The sequence below is a fragment of the Polypterus senegalus genome, chromosome 14 (genome assembly GCF_016835505.1).
Source record: "Polypterus senegalus isolate Bchr_013 chromosome 14, ASM1683550v1, whole genome shotgun sequence".
Classification (NCBI taxonomy): Eukaryota; Metazoa; Chordata; class Cladistia; order Polypteriformes; family Polypteridae; genus Polypterus; species Polypterus senegalus.
The window spans coordinates 144782627-144797862 of NC_053167.1; the positions used below are offsets into that span (position 1 = coordinate 144782627).

The 15236-nt window shown below is 43.9% G+C and overlaps 1 protein-coding gene across 3 annotated transcripts in view; it reads left to right on the top strand.

The window, feature by feature from the left end:
• Window positions 1–12099, top strand: part of LOC120514948 (interferon-induced protein 44-like) — a 67636-nt gene extending 55537 nt beyond the window's left edge. For 2 of the 3 annotated variants that reach the window (XM_039735609.1, XM_039735607.1), the window contains 2 exons: window positions 10220–10320; window positions 11421–12099. In XM_039735609.1, the coding sequence (XP_039591543.1) occupies window positions 10220–10320; window positions 11421–11615 (296 nt within the window). In that variant the 3' untranslated portion in view covers window positions 11616–12099. The remainder of the gene's footprint in view (window positions 1–10219; window positions 10321–11420) is intronic. The other variant, XM_039735608.1, reaches the window with a different exon arrangement.
• The last annotated feature ends 3137 nt before the right edge of the window (window positions 12100–15236 follow it).

The window sequence follows — 15236 nt, forward strand, 5'->3', positions numbered from 1 at the left end:
GCCACCTCCAAGATTTTAAACAGCGTCTTAGTACGTCCAAGGTGACCACCGATCGGGCTGTCATGGTAATACTGTAGGAACTTGGGCACGTATGTCTCGGGCACTACCAACTGATAATGGTAACCCCGGTCTTTTGTTGGAACGCAGCGATAGACTGCCCCTTGAAGTTCCCTATAATGTATGCGGTCAGGCCTCCCCCCTGAGCCCTCTCTCAACCGCTGACACACAGGACTGGCTGCTTGAGAGTGAACAATTTCCTGCATGTTCAGGGGAAGATCAGGCCAAGGGTTAGAGACCGATACCGCACATACCATCGGTGCGGGCTCGTGCACCCGGGATAAGGCATCGGGCACCACATTAGCACAACCCTTCCGATAGCACACCCTGAACGTGAACTGTTGGAGGCACAAAACCAACCTTGTTAGCCTAGACGTGGTCTTCGGGCAATTGAATGCCCAGGTCAGAGCCCTTAGGTCGGTGTAGACTTCAAAGGATGTCCCCTCCAGGAAGTGACGCCACTTTTCCACGGCCCACATGACAGCGAGGCATTCCTTCTCGGTGGTGGAATAATTATACTCGGCGCCCTTCAGTGACCGTGAAGCATAGGCCACCACTCTCTCCTCTCCTTGATTCGTTTGAGCAAGAACGGCGCCGAGTCCGAGATCACTTGCATCTGTGTGGACCTGAAAGGTTAATTTGGGATCAGGCTGTGCCAGGACTGGAGGTGATATCAATGCCTGTTTAAGTCTTTCAAAGGAGTCCTGGCATGTTGGTGACCACTCCCAGGGGAATCCCTTCCTCAGCAGCTGGAACAAAGGGGCAGCGATGTCGGCAAACCCATGCACAAATTTGTGGAACCACCCAGCCATCCCCAGGAAGCGCTGGAGACTTTTACCTCCTGGGGCTGGGTAGTCCAAGATGGACTTAATTTTCTTTGGGTCTACCGGACCACGTCTGCCAACATCAAATGGCCGAGGAAGTTTAGATGGTCCTGTAGAAATCTACACTTCGCGGTGTTGAGTGTCAGATGAGCCTTCTGCAGTCGCTGGAAGATGTGATCAAGGTCCTTCAGATATTGTGAGACAGATGGGGAGAATATGATGATGTCATCAATATATACGAAACAGGTCTTTCCAATGAGTCCCCGGAGGACCTGCTCCATAAGCCGTTGGAATGACGCCCCAGCGTTTTTAAGTCCAAAGGGCATCACCCGAAACTGGAACAACCCCTCCGGGGTGATGACGGCAGTCTTCTCCATACTACTCTTCCCCATCCTCACCTGCCAATACCCGGACTTCAGATCAAGGGAGCTGAAAACCGCTGCCCCATGCAAAGACTCCAAGATGTCATAAATGAGGGGCATGGGGTAAGCGTCATCTAAGGTCTTCTTGTTCAGCTCCCGATAGTCCACACAGAATCAGTAGGTCCCGTCGGCCTTCTGAACGAGCACCGCAGGGCTAGCCCAAGGCGAGGTGTAAGGCTCAATGACCCCATCCGCCAACATCTGGTCGACCCACTCCTTGATTATTCCTCTTTTCAGAGGCGACACTCTGTAAGCTCTGTGCCGAACAGGGACAGGGTCGACTGTGTGAATGTGGTGACACACCACCTCAGTCCGACCCAATTTGTCCGTCCACACAGAGTGCCACCTCCTAAGCAGCGGCTGAACGAGCTCCGGCTGTTCAAGAATAGCCTTCTCTACTGGGCTGGGCTCGACCACCAACTGCGCGAGGTAATAACACAAGTTAGGCCAAACCAGATTACTTTGAGCCTTCGTCCCAAACCGATGGACTCCACCCCCCGGCAACTCATACTCCAGCCGCGACAGATGGATGGTAAGACCTACCGACACAAGAGAGTCCATTCCCAGTAACAAGGGCATTGACAGATGGTCATCTTCCAGGATGTAAACTTCTGTCTCCCAGTGTGACTCATGTAAGCAGAACCTAATAGGAACCCTGCCCTTTGCCCCGTGCGCCCTTCCATCCGCAAGAAAGAATGTTACTTTTGCACTTTCCCTTAACTGCTCATGAGGCACTTTAAGCTTTTCCCACAAGCTGTATTTCATAAGGGTATAAGTGCTCCCTGTATCTACGACTGCCTCTCCAGTGACACCCCGCACTTGTATGGGCACCAGTAAGAGGGGCAAGGTGGCTTGCACCAAGGTGAGATCGGCCCGGGGATCCACTGGGGCTTTCCCTCATGGTTTCGGACAGGGGACATCTCGAGATGCGGGACCCTTTCGAGACCCACTAAGCCCGATAGCCGCCCAATCCTTTTCCACTCGGGACCCCACCTTCACCAACTCATCGACCGATTTCACGACCCCCCTCAGAGTAGCAGCCACCCGAGGGTCACATACATCAAGGACACGTCGCAATATCTCTTCCTCACGCATGTCAGATCGGCACTTCAGACACAACGCACGGAATTCAAAGACAAAGTCCCGGAGGCTCTGCGATGGTTTTTGCACAAAGGTCCGGAGCTTTTCTTCCAACAGCGCCTGGTATTCGTCAGAGAGGAAGGCATTCAGGAAAGCAGCGCGAAACTCCACCCAGGAGTTGTACTTGTGCCACTCAGCAAACCACCAAGAGCGTGCCGGCCCGCTGAGTGCCATGTTCAGGAATCCCCGCAGCTCGGCTCCACTCAGAGGATGCAGCTCCACGAACATGTCGACCTCCTCTACAAAGTCGACAATGCCCGTGGGTGCACACTGAGGGGCCAGCTTTGGAAACTCCATCCAGCGGTACGCAGCGGACAAGGCCGACTGTCCCCAGTCGTTCCCCACTCCCGCTACAGGAGTCGATTGCCCCAGTGGCTGCGTGACGGCACGCCAGCTATCTTGCACCTGCCTCCTGATCTCCTCTCTCATATTGGCTTCCAGGCGCTGCACACACTTCGCGAAGGACTGCTCCAGATGCTGCACCCTCACAACCGCCTCTCCGGAAATTCGGGCGGCTGTGGCATCGATAAGGTCATGGACAGTTTCATCACGATTGAGAAAACTGCGGGCGATGTCATCAACCCGCGTCTCTAGCTGTTCTAGGCGCAGCGTCAGGGCTTGCAGAAGCTGTCCTCGCCGATCTCGGGCTGCTCCGGACTGGAGACACACAGGGTATCCAGCAGGCTCAACTCCTCCTCGAGAGGGGCTCTGACCGTAACGTGACGTGACCTAGGCAGCGGACGCACATCAACCAGCAGCTCACTTAATTCAGGATCCTCGCCCTGCACTGTGCTTACAACAGACATGATTCTGAAAGAGTGTTAGTGAAGTCGCACTAGAAGGTGTCGCAAATAACCCTGGCTCCTACCCGGCTCGCCAAAATCTGTAGCGGTCAGAATCCGCTAAGATTCACACCGTCGTGGAAGATGGTGATTTATTTATTTTATATGAGGATTACCAGGGACAACCCCAGCCTTGGCACGACACACACCCACACACTACAGAGACAAAGAAAACGCACTGGGAACTTAAACGAAAAAAAAAGTATAATGAAATTAAATTAACTAAATGAAAACAATAATACCACCCCTGATCCCTTCGGCGATATTACAATTAACAGAAACACGACAAACACGCAAGTCCATGTATGAAATGATCAGCGGTGAAGTTATGTCCAGTGATTTGTATGAAGCGAGGGAAATGGAAAAACACAGTCCTACCGGTAATTGCTGAAGTATGATGACAGATGAATGGTTCAGGAGCGCTCCTTCTTCCGTGAAAGCCAATGAATCCAGACAACGTCCTCGGTAACAGTAAACAGGTAGACAAATGATTCCAGACCCCAACAAACAACACAATCCAGGACACGAAGATGTAAAGCAGGAAAACAACAGGCAGTTCCACAGATAAATACAAGCACAAAACGACCAAAACAAAACTTTTTTCTCTTCGACCCCTGCCCTCCTTTTAAACCCCTCTAGCCACCTTTGACCCCAACAGCTCCTGCTAGGCCTGCTGGGAGATGCAGTTCTACTTAATGGTAGCACTGCTACAAGGATTTGATTATCATTATTTCTTTCAATCAGGTTCGTATTTGTACGATGTGTTGTGTTCAAGTTACATTCCGTGTTTGTCAATTATTGTAAAGATAAGAGGTTTCATTCATCGATTTGTTTCTTACTGCATTAATAAACAGCTCGTCTTCCTCTTTATCTGAGATGTGACACACTGCATGCACAGGTTTTTTTTTACACTGTCTTCCTTTAGCTGGACATTCACTTTTTCCACCGTGTGCTTTGTTTCCGCAGTAGCTGCACTTATGAATATGCTTGTATGTGTCACACGCTTCATATTTTTTGCTGCCTTTTCAATTGTGTAATTCGGTTTTTGTTCAGCACTTTTTGGAACTGTTGCTTTTTGTCTGTGCACTGCGTCAGTTCACGTGAGCCGCTCGGTGTACATGCATCGAAGGTTCCCAGCTGTGCTGGTGCCATCTCGTGCGATGTCCACGGCTGTAATTAATGTTAGCTAAGACCCGGCACTTAAAAGTTTCTCTTAAAAGTTGCCAAACACCACCCTGACCATCTCATCTTCCTCTGCATAAGCACAGTCCTTCACCCTTGAATATTTAGCGGCAGTGATTCTATTGGATTGCTGCTGACGGACGGCCTTATATGGGCAGGCACTAAATTACAAACGCCAGCGGCAGCCTGTCTATGAACTTAATTTAAACTTTAGGTTTACATCGTGCTTTGTTTCCGAAGTAGCAGCACTCATGAATATGGTTGTATATGTCACTCGCTCGCTTCTTATTGTTTCGCTGCCTTCTCAATTACATAATGCATGTTTTCTTCAGCGCTTATTGGAGGTCTTCCTGGTTTTCTACACACTGCGTTGACAGTCAGTTCACGTGATTACGTGGGAGGCGTGATGATGTCACACGAAACTCCGCCCCCACGGCTTTCAAGCTCAACTCCATTACAGTATATGCAGAAAAATAGCTTCCAGTTATGACCATTACGCGTAGAATTTCGAAATGAAACCTGCCCAACTTGTGTAAGTAATCTGTAAGGAATGAGCTGCCAAGTTTCAGCCTTCTACCTACACGGGAAGTTGGAGAATTAGTGATGAGTGAGTGAGTGAGTCAGTGAGGGCTTTGCCTTTTATTAGTTGTTATGGTGTGTAAAATCTGCATTTTATTCTGTATTATATTTTGCTCAAACCCAACAAGATGAATCCAGATGTAGGAGGCATTATAATAAAAAGACATATCCTCTTTTGAATACCTCACTGATATAACAGTTAAAGCCTGAGAAAGAAAGCCTCAGGCTATTGATTACTTTACGATTGAACATCTGGGACATCAATGGGGTTTACAGCCCAAGAAAGGAAGAACTGATGCAATCTCAAAGAACTTTATTACCTGGGGAGCAAAATTCATCCATCATATTGACAGCCAGCCAATCAGGTGCATGGAACATTCATGTGCTGTGAAACCACGGCATGGAACTTTATAATAAATATGCCTCATTTTTAAGCAACGTCAGAAGCAGAAGAAGAAGAGAAACACTGACGACGGAAGAGCCACGTCAGAGAATACAACAAAGACACGTGTAACCAGTTTTCATCCGATCGTCAGTTAACAGCATTCTCATGAACATCGATTGCTAAATCAACCGCCGCCTGGGACTTTCATCCTTGACATCACTGATTCCTTTCAGTAAGCTTTTTAAAGACTATTTTATCCAGACTTTACTATCAAACTTATTTTCTATTACTTATTATTTGTTTTTAAATAAAAAGTAACTTGTTTTCATCTTTCTATGCTTTGTCTTAATATCTAGAGTGATTGAAGTAATAATTGTGATTTCTAAGAGCACCTGAAGCAGCTGGAGATTTTGCCATTTAGCTCTACGCTGCGGGGTTTTAAGGCTGAGAGCGAGGGCGCCGCTTCGAAAGTTAGGGGCAATGCGAGAAGAAGGTGTTCTTGGCTAATAAATGGCCTATAGTCAAGGATACTGAGTCTTTGTATGTTTTAATATTTTCTTGGAGACCAAAAGTAATATTTAGGTCTGTGGTCTATTTAAAACATTGCATGTTGTCCGTGCTGATAGTAAATAAGTCTCTTGATGTGCTGAGAGAGTGACAAGTTGTGTTATACCTAAAGCATTTGTGTGGTTCTTTTACTTTTAAGTGCTAAAAGTTAGCCAACTGTGTGGGTGTCATTCATAGGGCACTGTTGTGGTTAGGGTCTGAGTGAATGTGTATCTGTGTATGTGTGTGTGTTATTATTTAGGGTGCGGGAGTAGACCAATCCAATAACGAACTTGATAAAGAAAAGGGTAACTAAAAAATAGTCGATAATACATTAGTATAGATTTTATGTTCATTTATTTTATTTCTACTTATGTTATTTATGTTATTTGTATGTTTTCTTTTTATTCTATTATTGTTAAGCACTTTGGCCACAGCATTCTTATGTTGTTTTAAATGTGCTATATAAATAAATTGACATTGACATTTTAAGTAACTAACAAGTCTGTGTGCTGCCTGAAACTACACTTCAGCATTTATCAGGTTATATGGTAGTGTGTTTACTTGTACTTTGCATATTGTTATTGTTTATGAATATTTTCAATAATACATTATTAAAATTGTAACTCAACTCCTGCTTGTCTTTTACTACACCTAGCTGCCTGAAGTTATACATGTAGCAGGGAAGGTGGGGAGAGGTTATAAAGTACAATACCTTATTGTTATGGTGTATAAAATCTGTACATTTTGGTTTCCATTATATTTTGTTCAAGACAAGACAACAGATAAACTAAGACAAATTAAAGCAGGTTTTCTTCCCTTACACCTTACTTTTTGTTCATAGCTTAGTGCTAATTTGGTTTACAGCCTGGGAAAGAATGCTGAGCTGATACCTCAGGCTATTGATTACTTTATGGATGGACATCTGGAACAATAGTTTGGTTTACAGCCCAGGACAGGAAGAACTACTGACACCTCAGAGTACATCAAAGGTTTTGTTGTTTGGGAAAACGGACAGTGAATTAATTTATCAATCATTTTTACAGCCAGCCAATCAGGTGCATGTGTTGTGAAACCAAGGCATGACATTTCATAATAAATATGCCTTGGTTTGAGACAGAAGACAGAAAAGAAGCAAAGAGACAAGAGGAGAAGCAAAGAAGAAGAAGAAGAGGAGGAAGAGAAACGGACGAAGACAACATTGGTTGTCAGAGAGGCATCATGAACATCTATTGCTAAATCAAAAGCCTCCCTGGGACATTTATCCTTGTCATCTGTAACTTTTTCGTAAGCTTTTTCTAAAGACTATATATTCAGACTTTCCTATCAGTACCTATTTTCTAGTATTCTTTGTTCTTGTAGTATAATTATTATTCTTGTAATAAATACCATGCTGCTTTTAGCTTTCAATGCTTTGTCTTAATGTCAAGAGTGATTGAAGTAATAAGATAGATTTCTTTGAGCACCTGGGGCCTCATGTATAACGCCATGCGTAGAACTCGCACTATAACATGGCGTAAGCACAATAGCCGAAATATGCTTACGCACAGAAAAATCCAGATGCAGGAATCTGTGCGTACTCCAACTTCCACGTTCTTCTGCTACATAAATCCCGATCAGTATGAAAAGTAACGCTCGTGCACACGCTTTATGTAACGCCCCAACTCCTCCCAGAATTACACCTATTTGAATATGCAAATCAATATAAATCGCCCTTAAGCGCAGCCTTCTGTAAAAAGACAATGGGAAAAGCACGGGGAAAATATAAGAATTTCAGCGAATACCAAGTGGAGGCAAAGGAAAAACATACTACTGTATTTGTTCAAATAAACCGTGGTATAATCAACAAAAGAAAGTTGATCGAGTGACATAGAGTGTTGGAGAAACTTGAAAGCTCACATTCACAAATCGCACAGTGCCGGAAATAAAAAAGAAGTCACATATCAAAGTCGCCGTGAAAAGAAGAGTTGTAGCCCACTGTCTGAGTGTCATATGAAAGTTTATTAGGGTACAGAGAAAAAAAAAGGCACACGGTGGGGAAAAAGCACGAAATGTCAACTTCAATCTCGACATTTCCACTTTAATCACGTAGTTTATTTTGTCATTAAAGTAGAACATCATAAACTTCATCTTAAAATCGTTTCTCAAATCACATCGTAATTAAAGTAGCACGTTAAATGCTATGTTTTGTATTTGATCTTCTATGTGCTCTGTGTATGTGAATCACTACTTGCTTTTTAAACCGGCTCTCTTCCTCCAACTGGGCACAGAGTCCATGACATTTGTGATATTATAGCTCTCTGAATAACTAAAATACTGAGATATATACGTGATGTCATTTTCATGATGATAGGAGTTAAAGCACGTTATTAAACATGTGTTTCACTTTGATGAAATTATTTATTGCAGCAGTACTCAGGGGCGGCTCTAGGCTTGTGGTGGCACTGGGCAGAGGAAGAATCGGTGGTTTCCTTGGCCCGCCCGTCAGTAAGGCAGCGTATGCACGGTGGATGGCCACGTCCGTTGTGGACACTGCATAGCCGCCTCGTGCTCATGACACAAGCATTTAACTTTTGCCGAAATTTGTCGCTGCGTTTTTAGCTGTGTTGTTATTTTCTCTTTCTGTTTTATATTCAATATATATTGGCGTAGCCATCACTGCAGTCAGTGCTTTTCTTTCCCCAAGTAACCGATCGCCATACAATCAGCTCTGTAATAGACGTTAGGCCATCTGTAAGCTTAGAACGCCGATTCTTCAAAACGTTTAAAGAACATTGAAATATCTTCGTAGTACATGTTTAATTATTCTATCCTTAACGACACTCCCAGTGAAGAATATAGACTATTTAAATGAAGTTAAAGTTTTATCTGTATAATTTAATAAACATATTTTGCTGCATTTCACCTTAAAAATGATATCGTCATCATATGTAAATACGCACTTTATAAAGTGGCCCAGGTTGTGCGATATTATAACTGTAGTGCAAGTTTACAGTGAGGTGATTGTACTTATAAGTCCTAACAGTTCTAAAAGGAGCAATTGATTAAATGCATTTACAGTTCTTGGGATGAAACTGTTTCTGAACCGCGAGGTCCGTACAGGAAAGGCTTTAAAACGTTTTGCTGTGGCTGAGACAGCGTGTCCTTAAAGATGTATATCGATAATTCTCTTTCCGATCAGCTGCTGCTGTGATTCACACTCAGATACAGTGATATAAATACTCCAAGTGGTGCAGTGAGAGTAATATGGAAAAAGATGATCCGCTGTGGCAACCCTAATGGGAGCAGCTGAAAGAAGAAGAAGAAGAAGAAGAAGTGAGAGTAACAACGCTAAAGCAGTTATGGTATTTGGAATACTATGGCTGTTTCCTTTACCATTATATTGTTACAAGTTAATTACAATCAGATGCATTACACTAATAAACAATATGCGGTTAGTTTCAGTGTATTTATAAAGCCGCGTCAGGAAAATAAGGTGTAACCACACAGGAACAGTAGCACTGCTTTGACGCTGGGTGCCGCCAGTTTGCAAAACCGAGCGGAGAACTTGCGTACCACAAGGCATGAGGTACCGTGGAAAAATGTGTGGCTTTACGCCAAGTGTAGGTTTTATACATCGAGATTTGAACGTGGAAAAGTTCTTATGCAACATTTCTGTGCGTACGCACCGTTTATACATGAGGCCCCAGGTGACAGTTGGATTTTTCCCATTATTTCTGTGCTGCGAGGTTTATAAGGCTGAGAGTGAGAGTGCTATACTCAATAGTTAGGGACAATACAATAAAGAAGGTGTTCTTGGCTGATAAATGGCCTATAGTCAAGAGTGCTGAGTCTTTGAATGTTTAAATGTATTCTTGTAGACCAAAGTCTCTTGAAGTGCTGAATGACAGGCTGTTATTCCTAAAGCACTTGTGTGGTTTAAAGTGCTAAGGGTTAATCAGCGTGTGTGTGTCATTCATGGAGCACAGTTGTGGTTAGGGTCTGTGTGTGTGTGTGTTTATCTTAAAAGTGCAACAGTAGACCAACCCGATAACGAACTTGATGAGAACATTTACCCTTGAGAAAACAGGTAAAGGGTAAGTAGAGGGAAATACTGTGATAATATACTTATAAACTGTGGGAAGTCTGTGAGATCTGAGGTATTCTGACAAAGGGCTACACATTAATAATAGAAAAGGGGAAAGTAGAGAAAAATATTACTCTACCAAGGAAAAACAGAGGATCTCGTCTCTTTTCTTGCAGGGATTCCTCTGCTCGTGTTGGTCACTAAGATAGATGAAGCCTGCCTTGAAGTTACAAAAGACCTGACCAAAGTATATTGGAGCCGCTACCTTTATCAGAAGGTGAGTCAAAGGGACCGACGGGGGGTCTGGTAGTCATGAGTGTGATGTGATCATAAGAAGTAAAGTAATAGAACATGCAAAGTCAGCCTACCAAACAAGTAGCATCTAGAGATTCTCTGTCACATTGCTGGTTTTCTTCTTTGCTACTCATCATGACAATTGATTTTCTGAAACTGATAAAGTGTTTATTGGTTATCATCAGCTCTTCTTTGTTGTTTGATATTATTAAATTTAAGTCTTTTAAATAGTAAAGTCTCTACACGTATTCAAGTGTCCTCCTCGAGCTCAGATCAACAGGCCGTCTCTTGTGTCTGATGCCATGTGACTATCATGTGGCAGTTCTTTAGTGCCAGAGAGGCAGCGAGGGAGTGTGAAGGGGACATAATTTAGACCATTGAGAGACAGAGGAGAGTCACTGCTGAAGATTTGTTTGGCCCACCTGTCTCTGTGCTATCAGTCAAAAATGTGTCCATATAACGGGTTCAACCACAGCCTTGACTTACCGTATGTGTGTGTTTCTTTAGAAAATCTCCCAATGTGTCCCTTAGTCAGTGTTAAATGACAAACACAAGAACTGAAGATGGGCTTCCTGTCTGCCGCTGAATTAAAGTTGTCCAGATCATCGTGAATTAGTGTCACTGTCACAGGGATCATCAGGTCTCACTAGCTGGGCCTGTCTTCTACATCTCTACAGTCTATAAAAAGCAGTTGTGGTCCTAACACCTTATACATTTGTGTCCTTCTGCACTCACTTTTCTCAGTTCAGACCGATTCTCTTCCTTCACATTGAAACAGACATCCATGTTGAATAAACACTTCTTCAGTCAAATTTGATTGACAAACTTTGGTTTGTTCATTCAGTATTTACACATTGTGTCTCCATGATTAAGTCATTTAACCAACTTGTACTGTCAGAGTGTCAGTGGTGGAATCATCTTCAAGGTTTGAAAGCTTCCATCTTAGTTAGGCAAATTTAAAAACTTATTATGAAAATAATCAGAAAACTCTACCAGCAGCACCCCAGATATTTCCATCCATCATAAATCAAGTCTCACTTGGGTTTTCCTCTACTTCACCCTTTCTTTCCATTTTGATTCCAGGTGACCCAGCTTGGACAGGTGCTGGGAGTTCCCATCTCCTCCATCTCCCCAGTTAAGAACTACTCAATAGAGACGGAGCTCAACCTTCATGTGGACGTTTTGATCCTGACAGCCCTGCAGCAGATGCTACGAGCTGCTGATGCCTGCTTTGATGATATGAAGCTGAAAGGCCTCGCTCAGCGAAGAAGTTCCTGATGTACTTTATTTTGCTATTGTTCAATAACTTGATTCCATTTAAATAAAAATATCTTTTTTAACAACTTCTCCATCCATTACAGCATTGTTTTTAAGCGAATTCCAGTCCACATGCACATTGAGTTGCACCAATTAATCCAAGAATGTAGGATGACCTGAGAAAAGCCCACAAAGACCTGAAGAAGTCAAGTAAAGTCAACCAAGGCCTTTACAGTCATGAGGGAGCAACGCTAATCTACACACCAGAGTGCCAGCCGTTTTGATCGAGTGAAGTTGTAATGTAGAGATGTAGAGAATTGTTTGATGTTAGTTCTCTAAATATTTTACACATTTATTGCCTTACTTTGTTATCTTTTCCATTTCACTTTGTTTAACATAGACATGTAGTATTATGTTTATCTTCTGATCTTAAGAATTAACTAATAAAGAATCTTGTATTAAAGCTCATTGTAGAACAAACTGTTTAAATAAATATTACCTTAAACTGATATTTCTAGAGTCTGTGTGTTGTTGTTTTCATCACAACCTAAAGTCAGACACTTTGATTGTATAAATCAAAATATCATCCTCACTGAAAAGCTTATAATGTAATACGCACTGATGTTGCACAACCTGTGACACGCTGGAGCAAACCAGGCCCATCCATAGTCTTCTATGTGAAAGACATTAAAAGCAACAACATCTGCCGGTTATCTCAGCATCAGTCCAAATGCAGAAGCCACTTCACTGAGGATGGACGACACAGATTGAGAGGTCAGTCTGAACACAGAGTCATTGAATAGCTCACTAGCACTGCCGACCATTGCCTTTCTGACAGCCTCCAGGGTACAGAGGCATGAATTTAAAGCAAAAAGGCGCTGTAACATCTTCAGGTTCACTTTTTTTAATTTGTGCAATAAGTAAATTACTGCCATAGTTCACTGTGACTGTCCTTTGTACTAACAGGGTGAGGATGAGTAGTGTTATCAACTGCTGCCATCTGTCTATTTGTAACTGAATTGATGAGTATGTAGCAAAGCTCATTTAGTGTGATTTGGTTTTCTGCTCAACACACAGGTGCAGCATTGCTTGGCGAGAATCAGCACACCTACTCAGTGCCGTCCTTGCCTTTCTTAAAGACGCAGTGCTTATTTTTCAATAAAGGATCAAGTGATTTCAATATCATTTTCATCTAGTAACATTACCGAATTTTGCATAATGCTAGTATAATCCATCCATCCTCTTCCGCTTATCCCAGATCAGATCGTGGGGGCAGCAGCTTGAGCAGAGAGGTCCAGACTTCCCTCTCCACGGCCACTTCTTCTAGCCCTTCCGGGGGAATCCCGAGGCGTTCCCAGACCAGCCGGGAGTCATAGCCCCTCCAGCGTGTCCTGGGTCTTCCTCGGTGCCTCCTCCCGGTTGGACGTGCCCAGAACACCTCGCCAGGGAGGCATCCAGGAGGCATCCTGATCAGATGCCCAAGCCACCTCATCTGACTCCTCTCGATGCGGAGGAGCAGCGGCTCTACTCTGAGCCCCTCCCGGATGACTGAGCTTCTCACCCTATCTTTAAGGGAAAGCCCAGACACCCTGCGGAGGAAACTCATTTCAGCCGCTTGTATTCGCAATCTCGTTCTTTCAGTCACTGACCACAGCTCATGACCATAGGTGAGGGTAGGAGCGTAGATCGACTGGTAAATTGAGAGCTTTGCCTTACGGCTCAGCTCCTTTTTCACCACAACAGACTGCAGACACCGTACTGATCCGCCTGTCGACCTCACGCTCCATTCTTCCCTCATTTGTGAACAAGACCCCGAGATACTTGAACTCCTCCACTTGGGGCAGGATCTCTCCCCCAACCCTGAGAGGGCACTCCACCCTTTTCCGGCTGAGGACCATGGTTTTGGATTTGGAACTGCTGATTCCCATCCCAGCTGCAAACCGATCCAGAGAGAGCTGAAGATCACGGCCTGATGAAGCAAAAAGGACAACATCATCTGCAAAAAGCAGTGACACAATCCTGAGTCCACCAAACTGGACCCCCTCAACACCCTGGCTGTGCCTAGAAATTCTGTCCATAAAACTTAGGAACAGAATCGGTGGCAAAGGGCAGCCCTGGCGGAGTCCAACTCTCACTGGAAATGGGTTTGACTTACTGCCGGCAATGCGGACGAAGCTCTGACACCGGTTGTATAGGGACCGAACAGCCCTTATCAGGGGGTCCGGTACCCCATACTCTCGGAGTACCCCCCACAGGATTCCCTGAGGGACACGGTCGAACACCTTTTCCAAGTCCACAAAACACATGTAGACTGATTGGGCTCTCTTCTTGCACTGTTTGTGACACTTCAAGTGCCCCTTCGGTTCCTTGGACAGTGTAAATCTTTGTGAATGAGTGTAATCGGCACCATCAAAGCGTGACTCTCTTGGTAAATTGCGGTGCACGGCTACTTACTGTCCCTTAAGGTGCGTTTGGGTCACTAAAACCCCGCAACATTCAAGGTTGCTTTTAATAAGATGGAGGGTTTACATCTAAGAAGATGCACCGACTCCTCATGAGAAGTATTGGACTTGGGAATTGTTTGGACCTTCCATACACATTTCTCAGAATAATTTTTCTCTTAAATCACAGGCACGTAGTGCAAAGTTGTCAAGCAGGTAGTTTACCCGAAACCACTGCAGTAGTACTCAATGTATCTTTACTTCTTAAATGTTAATGTTTTACTGTTTAATAATTTATACACTTCTTATATGTTCTTCAAATTCTTTTATCAAAATGTTTTATTACTTAATAACTTATTTTATAAATACTACATTTTATTTTTTTCCCTTGCACTCAGTGAGTAAAGCCACTGGGTAATCAGCTAGTATATATACCCAGGTCTCCTAACTGCGAGGCAGCAGCACTACCCACTGCGCCACCGTGCTTCCCACAAAGAAACTGTAAAATTTTAATGGAACACATATTTTTTTCATGCAAAGAGCATCACAATTACTGCAACACTGATCATTTTACGCACTGCAAGTAAAATGTAAAAAATATTAAAAAAAACACTGACACGATATGTAGAAAGTACAACTGACGCCATTAATGAAATTAAGTAAATCACTGAGTCAACTGCGCTTGAACTGGCTGCATGCAAACACACAGAGGTAAACGTTGATGACTGCAGGCTCGTCTAGTGCAGCGGCTCAATCCCAGAGACAGTGAGGCTGCAGTTCTGTCGAGGCCCACAGTGGTTGTGAGTGGGCTGCTCAATGAATGTACATCACGGACTGATCAGCTCCGGCGTGCTGGCAAATTGCACTGGGAAACAACTTTAGCTGATTGCAGAGTTCAATGAATGTATGTCACTGAATGTATGTCACCAAAATATACTCGGCTCCGGCGTGCTTCCAAATTGCACTGGAAACCGACTTTAGCCAGTTGCGGTGTTAAACGAATGTACTTTGCCGAATATACTCGGCTCCAGCATACTGGCAGATTGCATTGGGAACCGACTATAGCCAGTTCTGGTGGTTTAAGGGTTAAGTTTAATTGCTTTATTGATTGTAAATGTATGATTTATTACATTTTCACTTGTGGCAATCAACTTTTGTTACCCGTCCTCTTACACTTGCTGATCAAACAAGCCCAGGCCTA